General features: G+C 39.5%; 1 protein-coding gene across 2 annotated transcripts; it reads left to right on the top strand.

The window, feature by feature from the left end:
* Window positions 1-3,464: 3,464 nt before the first annotated feature.
* Window positions 3,465-9,618, top strand: LOC134798394 (3-ketoacyl-CoA thiolase, mitochondrial-like). 2 transcript variants are annotated; one of them, XM_063770809.1, is made up of 8 exons: window positions 3,465-3,614; window positions 3,917-4,083; window positions 4,601-4,732; window positions 5,049-5,313; window positions 5,798-5,970; window positions 6,993-7,190; window positions 8,117-8,268; window positions 8,925-9,618. In XM_063770809.1, the coding sequence occupies exons 1-8, from the start codon at window positions 3,596-3,598 to the stop codon at window positions 9,004-9,006; spliced, it is 1,188 nt and encodes a 395-aa protein (XP_063626879.1). In that variant the 5' UTR covers window positions 3,465-3,595; the 3' UTR covers window positions 9,007-9,618. The 2 variants fall into 2 exon arrangements, with proteins under 2 accessions (XP_063626879.1, XP_063626878.1); XM_063770808.1 differs by lacking the exon at window positions 3,465-3,614 and having other exon boundaries at window positions 3,808-4,083.
* Window positions 9,619-9,740: the final 122 nt, after the last annotated feature.

The raw sequence follows: 9,740 nt of genomic DNA, 5'->3' as shown, positions 1-9,740 counted from the left end.
GAAGATATTCCGCTTCTTGTTTATATCGTGTACCCAGTGTTTGTGCACTCGTCGCTTTCTTGTTCTCTCGCACTCTGCTTCTCCAAAAAGAATTTGAAACAATAGCAGTTCTTCGTCCGAACTATCCATCATCGACAAACTGTACAACCACGACCTCGCACAGGCTCCCGTGACTTCGACTCGCTTCGATTCGTCTGTGATGAACGCACATGACGGAAACAATGCGACTCGATTCAACGTGACTCGATTCGACGCGATTCGACTTTAATGGACGCCAGCCTTTAGACAGTTGAAATTTTCACAGATGATGTATTTCTGTTGTCGCTATAACAACGAATACTAAAAACAAAAAAAAATACATATTTAAGTATCGCTCCCATACAATAAACGTGATTTTTTTGCCGTTTATTGCGTAATGGTACGGAACCCTTCGTGCGGGAGTTCAACTCGCACTTGGCCGGTTTTATTATTAAAAAAATCGGGTTATTCCCACTAGTTACCACCAAGTTCTTACCAGTGGTAACTACTGGGAATTTTTTTCCCACCTTTTACCACTGGTAACTACTGGGAAAAAAAATCCACTAGTTACCACCAACTCGGCTTGGTGGTAACTACTGGGAATTTTTATTCCCAGTAGTTACCACTGGTAAAAGGTGGGTTTTTTTTTCCCAGTAGTTACCACCAAAATATTGTTAGAATTCAATACTAATAAAAACAGTATAAATACTAATAAAAACAGTATAGATACTAATAAAAACAGTATAGTATAAATGCAGCGTGCTGTAATAAATAATTATGTGTCAGTTAGTGATTCAGTAAACTGCTTTAAAAGTGATCAAAAATATTAAAACAGTTTTACCGGTATAAGTGTAAAAACTAAAATAGAAGAGTCTCATTCTAGTTAAGTAGAAATTAACTTAGTATCCGGATTAAATTTATCTTATTAACTGTAGATTGAACTACATATTTATACAAACGAACAAACAAGTCAAAAACCGACAGAACTGATTTCGTTTTATTATTTACAGCTATTATAACACGACGCAGAGCTAGAATATTCATAATTTGTAGTCAGGCTAAATAAGGACATGGTTGTTATTAAAACCGCTTAGGGCGCCCTTCGGATGGGCTGACTGCTTGGACTAACCAGCATAGGCTCGCATTCCAATTACGCTCGGGCAGTACATCGCTCGGTCATGTTACGCTGGATGGCTCGATTGCCTAAACACCCACGCTAGCGGGATGGTAATAGCACTCTATCAGAGGGGCATCAGGTACTATTCGTACACTTCGTATTAAGTTTTTTTTTTTGTATTTGACTTTTATTCTTTTGGAAAATATGTTTATTTGAAGAACGTGTAAGTAATTAAAATCACATAAAACAACCTTAAATTAAGTAAAACGAAGGGGCAAGAGGGCATTAGGCTAAAAGCAAAATTCAGAAAAAGAGCAAAATAATAATTATGTACTTTATCTGATTCTGATGGCGATGGCGTGCGAATGCGAACGTCTATAAAATCTAGTAGAGTTGGGAATGTGAATGTGATCTTGCAATAAAATTTGGTATAGATGTTTTTAAGTTTTCTTAATATTTAACACGGTTAAGTAAGAAACAATATAGGACCTTAATACCTTATGCATATTTGATTGGTTTATTGCAATATACCTAAGTATGAATAATATCGGTACCTATGCCTTGTAATTGCAAAACAATCGTTTAGTTCCTAAATATCTTTTGTGTTGTTTTATTAAATAGCACGAGTGCAAAAATGCCGAACCGAGTGTGGCGCACACCGCGCACCCTTTTGTTCTTAACCGCCGTGTCGCCCGTGTTTGACCCTTGCAAAATATTCTTTGTTCGGCATAACTGCCAGCCCCTATGGCCGATAAGAATGGTATTGGTTGACATAATTTGATAATTATATTTACCTATCGGGTAGCATGTGAGCTAGACCGAAAGCTCACGGATCGTGGTAGTTTTTGTCATTGTCTTATGCCAACATTAGGATTAACCAATATGCAATGAGAGATGTGGTGCAGAGGGAACATTAATTAGATAGCTTGGATATTATTATTACATATTTGCAACCACTAGTTCTTCCAAAAAACATATTTCCCAAAAGAATAAAAGTTAAATACAAAAAAGAAGTGTACAGATAGTACCTGATGCCCCTCTGGTAGAGTGTTATTACCATCCCGCTAGCGTGGGTGTTTAAGCAATCGAGCCAACCAGCGTAACATGACCGAGCGATGTACTGCCCGAGCGTAATTGGAATGCGAGCCTATGCTGGTTAGTCCGAGCAGTTTTAATAACAACCATGCGCTTTACTTATTTGGCTTGACTACAAATTATGAATACCTACATATTCCAGCTCTGCGTCATGTTATAATAGAACGAAATGAAGTAGCTGTAAATAATAAAACGAAATCAGTTCTGTCGGTTTTTGACTGATTTGTTTGTTCGTTTGTATAAATATGTAATTCAATCTACAGTCAATGAGATAAATTTAATCCGGATACTAAGTTAATTTCTACTTAACTAGAATGAGACTGACTATTTTAGTTTTTACACTTATACCGGTATAATATTTTTGATCATTTTTAAAGCAGTTTACTGAATCACTAACTGACACATAATTATTTATTACAGCACGCTACATTTATACTATACTGTTTTTATTAGTATTTATACTGTTTTTATTAGTATTGAATTCTAACAATATTTTGGTGGTAACTACTGGGAAAAAGAAATCCCACCTTTTACCAGTGGTAAGTGTGGTAACTACTGGGAATAAAAATTCCCAGTAGTTACCACTAAGCCGAGTTGGTGGTAACTGTGGTTTTGTGGGTTTTTTTTTCTCAGTAGTTACCAGTGGTAAAAGGTGGGAAAAGAATTCCCAGTAGTTACCACAGGTAAGAACTTGGTGGTAACTAGTGGGAATAACCCAAAAAATCCCAAATCCCACTTCTGGTTTATTTGTAGTACTAAGTATACTATATCCCATAAAATAGTGTAAAGGTCTTCCCGTGTGTGCGATTCCTTTCTATTCCATTGAAAACTGTCCCCTATATAAGTTTATTGAATAAATAGGAATGGCCTTGGAACAAGCAATAAAAATTGATAACCAAGAAACCAAGTGTGCGTTTGCGTAGGTCAGTTCCTTGTGATAGTTGCAATATCTACTCATAAAGATCACATATTCGGTAATTTAATTACATAAAACGCGAGCCAGAATTTTTATAAGTATATAAATAAAAACGTAAGTCCTGTGACGACTTTCACAGTTCACACGTAACGGTAACCAAATTCTAAGCAAATAAAATGTGTACATAAACATTTCATATTCATGAGCCTATTATCGCGTAAGTAGTAAGTACTGATAAAAGAAATCATTTCGACGTAGCTAGTGTAGCTACTAGCTACCCACCCGGATCGACCGTTGTTTCCAGTCAGATAACATTGTTTACGAACTAGCTGCAATCTTTTATTTGCGGGTGGCGGAACTTGGAACTACAATAATTATAAGCAATCTTCAAGTGTGGCGGAGAAGGCAGCGCTACGGGCGACCGCAAATAAGTTTGTTCTAAATTCAAAATGGCGCTGAGATCTAAAGGTACGTTTTGTTATCGTAGTTGATTGATTTAATTAATATTGCTTTAAAGATTAGGATGTCATAACTTTAGTTAAGCTACATTTATTTATTACGAATGGAGTGTATACGTAGATATTTATGAACATTATCTGCGTTAAGTACCTACGGTACTATTGTGGTTTGTTATAAACTTTTTTGGTAGTTGGTGTTGTCCTTGGTTGTATGTTGTATGCAATTAATAGACATGAGCCTATTGAATAACATTTACTTACATTATGTAAATCAAACTCGTATAATGTTAATTAGTCTTTTAATTCGTACAGGTGTATTCATAGTTGGCGCGAAAAGAACGCCATTTTGTAGTTATGGCGGGCCTTTTAGAGAGATGCCAGCTTCGCACATTTTCGCCTCTGCGGCAAAAGCAGCGATTATGTCAGCCAATGTCGATCCTAATGCCATCGACAATACTGTCGTTGGAAACGTTAATTTTGTAAGTTTTATATTTTTGTTTTGATGATTAAAGTTCAACTAAGATAAGGGCGCGTTTACACGGTTTACATTAACTGACTGTCACATAGTCGACTTCACAGCCGGGCTAGTACATGATTGGCACGACAGCATCTCGTCCGCGAGATAGACTAACCCGTCCCTCTTTAAAATACAGTTAGAAAAAGACGGGTACTCTATCTCGCGGGCGACATACTGTCGCGCCCCTCCTGTGCTGGTATACACCCTGGATGGATCTGAAGACTTAATATCAGCACTAGATGGCGCACTTGCTTATCAAACCCTATCACCGGAAAAGCGCCGAGAGAAGCATATCTAACATTTCTGTCCTACACTTGCCTATTTAAACGTCAAAATGCCATAGAATTTTGACGTTTAAAATAACACTTACATTGCGTGTGCTATCAAAATCGTTGCAGACTTCTCCTAGTAGCCGACAATTGGCTGGTACATACGCCCCTGCCCCTTTGGCTTGTGTTATAAACTTCTCCCATTTTCAGTTGAGCCAATGCGACGGCGGAAAGACCGCACGGTACTGTGGCCTGTATTCAGGAGTGCCAATATACAAGCCAGCTTTAGGAGTCAGCAAAGCTTGCGGGACTGGTCTTCAGGCCATTATTACGAGTGCTTTGGTAATTTCTCTTCTTGTATAAACATAGAACCACATATCACCAACTTTGCTTTAGCTTTAAGATTGCTTTTGTTCAGTTGACATTGAATTTTTCACAATCTTCTGGGAAAATTACTATAACCTCGGTTGAAATAGGAATTGTCAGCCATGTCTTAACGACATCGCTTCGCTCGTCCGTTTATATCACACTCGGCCAGCAGTTCCCTATTTCCAGATATTTGTAGTATTGGAGGTTTGGTCTACCATATTCTGTTGTAATACTTTATGATGTAGGTATATTTTCAAAAATTCATTAAATTTATTGTTTTTTTTTTAAGGATATCTTAACAGGTTCAGCAAAATTATCCCTTACAGGCGGGACAGAGAACATGTCCTCTCTCCCGCTCTTAGTCCGGAACATCCGCTTTGGTACTTCTTTAGGAGCATCATATAAACTAGAAGAGTACATAACTGAACAGTACTTGGATTCAAATGTAGGGTTGACACTGCAGCAGATGGCTGAAGAGGTGGGAAAGAGCTGTGGAGTATCGAGGGCCGAGGCCGATGAGTTTGCTCTGCAGAGCCATTTGAAATGGAAGGCAGGTGATTATTTCTGTGCATATAGTCTATGTCCGGTTTTGATCCTGGTTGAATCTCCTGATTTGAAGTTATTGGTTACGTGAAACGACTTTCAACGGGTCACTAACAGATAACTAAGCACTTAAGGACGGTATTTCTTGCCTAGTTAGAAGTTACTACAGTTGTACACAGTGCGAATCAATCAGAACTGAATTCCCCACTGCAGCTGTAATCCCTGTAACAGCCTTATAATTTCGGGAGCTCTTGGGGTGCTTGGGGACCATAGGGAACTTTTGTGCAAATCTCTGTAACAGCAAAACCGTTTTTTTTCAATGCAGGACCAACGGAGCAGAAAGTTTTCCAAATTATTATTATGATTAATAGACGCAAGATTTTAAAACGGTCCAAATAAAGAAAGGGTTTATTCAGTAAAATATTACTATGGAAAGAATTGGAATTAGGAATTCAAAAGTGATTGATCTCCTTTATACATCCGATATTTCCACAGGTTATGAAAACAAAGTGTTCGACGCCGAAGTAGTAAGTGTAAAAGCCAAAACGAAGAAAAAAGAAGTAGTGGTGGCAAAGGACGAACTCCCACGGACTTTCATCACCGTTGAGCACCTTAGTTGCCTGCCTCCTGTTACAGGACTTTCGATTGTCACTGAAGGGAATTCCTCGGTAAGTTTCAATTAGCTCACTCATATTAGTCTAATACAATACAAACTGATGGTAGAACACCTGCTAATAGACATCGGTTACACGCTAATTCTGGCGTCAGTTCAGTCCAGCAGTCCATTCGAGTTTTGACTGATTCCAGAATGATGGAAAATGGACACGGTTACACGATCAGTCCAGACTGACAACAGACTGATAAAATTACGACACAGTCGCCGTTTGGACAAAGAACGCAACACAGTCATTTAGTCTTGTCTAATATGGTGAATGACGCGAGAATGACACGAACAGGTTACACGATCAGTATTCTGTCATTCAAAATGGACGACGAATATACGAATAGTATCCAAAAATTTTAATTTTCATCAGTCCAGACCATCAGTCCGCGTGTTACACGATAATTCTCCCGTCAGTCTGACCAGACTGATGGACTGAACTGACGCCAGAATTAGCGTGTAACCGATGTCTATTAGCAGGCATCACAACTTTTTCCAAAACATATTGGAAAGCAGGATTGAAGAAAAGGGAAACCTAGAATTACTTATCACAGCCAAATAAAAAAAATGCGTTGTATGAGGAAATAAAATATAAAAGACTGGCACAAGAATGAAATGATTGGCGATTAGGTACTCCACCGACAAGAGCAAGCCCTTAAATTATGATGATGCCAATACAAACTAAGGAGTAGGCTAACTTTAGGAAGGAAAGCCGCAAATGCCCCCGTCCAACCGCAGGGAACTGTTTGAAGGGCATCTCCTGCTGTTCATCGCCGAGGTCCTTAGGGAAGACCTACCAATATCCAGTATGATTTGAGTGTCTTTCGGCTGGTATGATGCCGATAATCTGTTGTCCCTGTATGTTCCTGTATTAATCACCCAAGCAGAGGATTAACAAAACAACCCTACTTAATGAATTTTATTTTAGCACAAAAATAAGCACAATACATTCAAGAATGGTCAAGAACATTCAAGAAAGGTCAGGTACATAGGTACAAGCACAATATATTCAAGAATGGTCAATTTCAGAGTCCTGCCGACGGCGCCGCAGCGCTACTCCTAGCAAACTCAGAAGCCGTGGAACAGCAAAACCTCCAGCCGCTAGCTAGAGTGGTTGGCTGGGCGTGCGTGGGGACAGACCCGAGGGACGCGACAGGGGCAGTGCCGGCCGTTAGAAAACTGTTGGAGGTTATGGAGATGACTGTGGACGATGTGGACTTGTTTGAGGTAGGTTGGAACACAAGACCAGCTAGCCCGTTGTTGTAACACTATACCTCCAGCCGATAGCTAGAGTAGCTGGATGGGCGTGCGTGGGGACAGACCCGAGGGACGCGACAGGAGCAGTGCCGGCCGTTAGAAAACTGTTGGAGGTTATGGAGATGACTGTGGACGATGTGGACTGGTTCGAGGTAGGTTGGAACACAAGACCAGCTAGCCCGTTGTTGTAACACTATACCTCCAGCCGATAGCTAGAGTAGCTGGATGGGCGTGCGTGGGGACAGACCCGAGGGACGCGACAGGAGCAGTGCCGGCCGTTAGAAAACTGTTGGAGGTTATGGAGATGACTGTGGACGATGTGGACTGGTTCGAGGTAGGTTGGAACACAAGACCTCCAGTTAGCTAGTGGTTGTAACCCAAAACCTCCAGCCGATAGCTAGGAGTAGCTGGATGGACGTGCGTGGGGCAGACCCGAGGGACGCGACAGGGGCAGTGCCGGCCGTTAGAAAACTGTTGGAGGTTATGGAAATGACTGTGGACGATGTGGACTTGTTTGAGGTAGGTTGGAACACAACACCACCAGTTAGCTGGTTGTAACACAAAACCTCCAGCCGCTAACAGTGGTCGCGTAACACGGTCCGTTATCCGGTGAAAACTGGCGCGCGCACGCACGCACACACACACACACACAGCCTCAGTCATGAAGAAACAAGAGAGAACAAGATATTGAGAATAATAAGGTCAACGAGGAAGCCAGGTAATGTAGATATAGGTAGTGAAGTATGTACGAGTAGTAGTAGTACACAGACAATTTACAGCCACAGCTAGATCAGCAGTTTAAGATTGTTGATTTTTTTGAAGGTCTTCAATCTTTCGCTTAACTTAGAATTCATGGAACACCAAAGGCTAATGAATATCCCTTATGTCTTCCACAGATCAATGAAACCTTCGCCACAGCTACGCTTGCCGCAGCGCGGGCACTTCATATAGAAGACAGAGTGAATCAGCATGGCGGTGCATTGGCTCTGGGTCACGCCCCCGCAGCTACCGGCGCTCGTATGGCAGTTCATTTGGCGCACCTAATTAGGTAAGACTTGGGTAAGACAAACAGTCACACCAGTGGGGAGACACTCCTGCCTTCGGGCAAACTCGGCTCCGTTCGGCTCAGCATTTCTCCGAGCAATTATTAGGGTTGACACAACTTGACGTCCCTTTGCGTGCACGACCACAGATAAGATAATGACTTGAATTTTGACAACCCTAAATAGCCGAAAGGGATAGTGCCATAAGTTAGAAAGGGATATCATGATTAGACCCTGAATCGCTGTCAAACTTCGGTTTTGTAGGAAGTGTCCTTTCTGTACGGTAGTACTATTACTTATTCTGTGCTCACACTTTAAATTAAATCGACCTTACTTTTCTCTGATAAAAGCAAAGTTATCATGATATAGTATCAACCTCCTACTGGTGTACTAGCATTGTACACGGCTCACAAATGTAGCCTGGTGTCAGCTCAGCTCTACAGCTTAATCCGAATACGCGCAGGCACTAGATTTTCCAACTGACCTTTTAATCCAGAGGCCAAACTATACGCCTTATCAGGATTAGTCCGGTTTCCTCACAATATTTTCCACCACTGAAAAAACTGATAAAAAAAACAAAAAAGTACACTTTGAACAAGACATATACTATTTTTTTTATGTATCAGCTATCTTGCTTTTTAAGTTGTTATTTTTTTTACAGCCAGAATAAAGCGAAAAGGAGTATAGCAGCCTCTAGCTGTGGAGGTGGCCAGGGTGTTGCCATTATGTTAGAACACATTTAGGTAAATATTATGTTGTAGGCATGGATATAGTATATACACAAAAAATAATTTGCACCAATTTGCCACTCAAGTTATTTGACAGATTGATGCTCATTACTTATAATTTCATCACTTAAACAACATTCACACTAGTAGCTAGCCATGCCTACATATGCAGAATTCATAATACTCATGATACAAGTAATATTGTAGTAGGTATATAATGTCAAGCAAAAGGAATATGTTTGTATTGTACCTGCTTAATAAATCGTACTTTGATTTATTGTAAAAAAAATGATTGTTTTGATAACAGAATTATAAATTCTATACTTATACCCATGTTTGACCATCATTGATTAAATTTGCTCTAGATTGAGGAACAATCTTCGAAATGAAAGAATCAGGTGCTATACAAAACTGTATTAATTAATTGCATAATTTATAACTCATTTATATAATTGCAAAGTTAAATGCAAGTTTAATAATACTCTTAATAATATTTTTGTCACAGTGTCATAAAAGATTCAGGTTCAGAAATATCTGGTAAAAATTTGATAAGTACCATTTTTAACATATCTTAGTTGATTTTTTTTTCTATATTTATATTACATAAGTTATGCACATATATATCAAATTATGTATCAATCAGCTTCACAGATCAGTATTACACCTATTGTAACCAAACAAAGGTATTTTTATTTTTATTATATTTCTACATATAGCAGCAGAAGTTGCTAAGCAGGCCACATGTTCAA

This window comes from Cydia splendana, chromosome 16, assembly GCF_910591565.1.
Source record: "Cydia splendana chromosome 16, ilCydSple1.2, whole genome shotgun sequence".
Lineage (NCBI taxonomy): Eukaryota > Metazoa > Arthropoda > Insecta > Lepidoptera > Tortricidae > Cydia > Cydia splendana.
The sequence above is the reverse complement of the archived record's forward strand: the minus strand, read 5'-3'. Positions and strand labels throughout refer to the sequence as shown.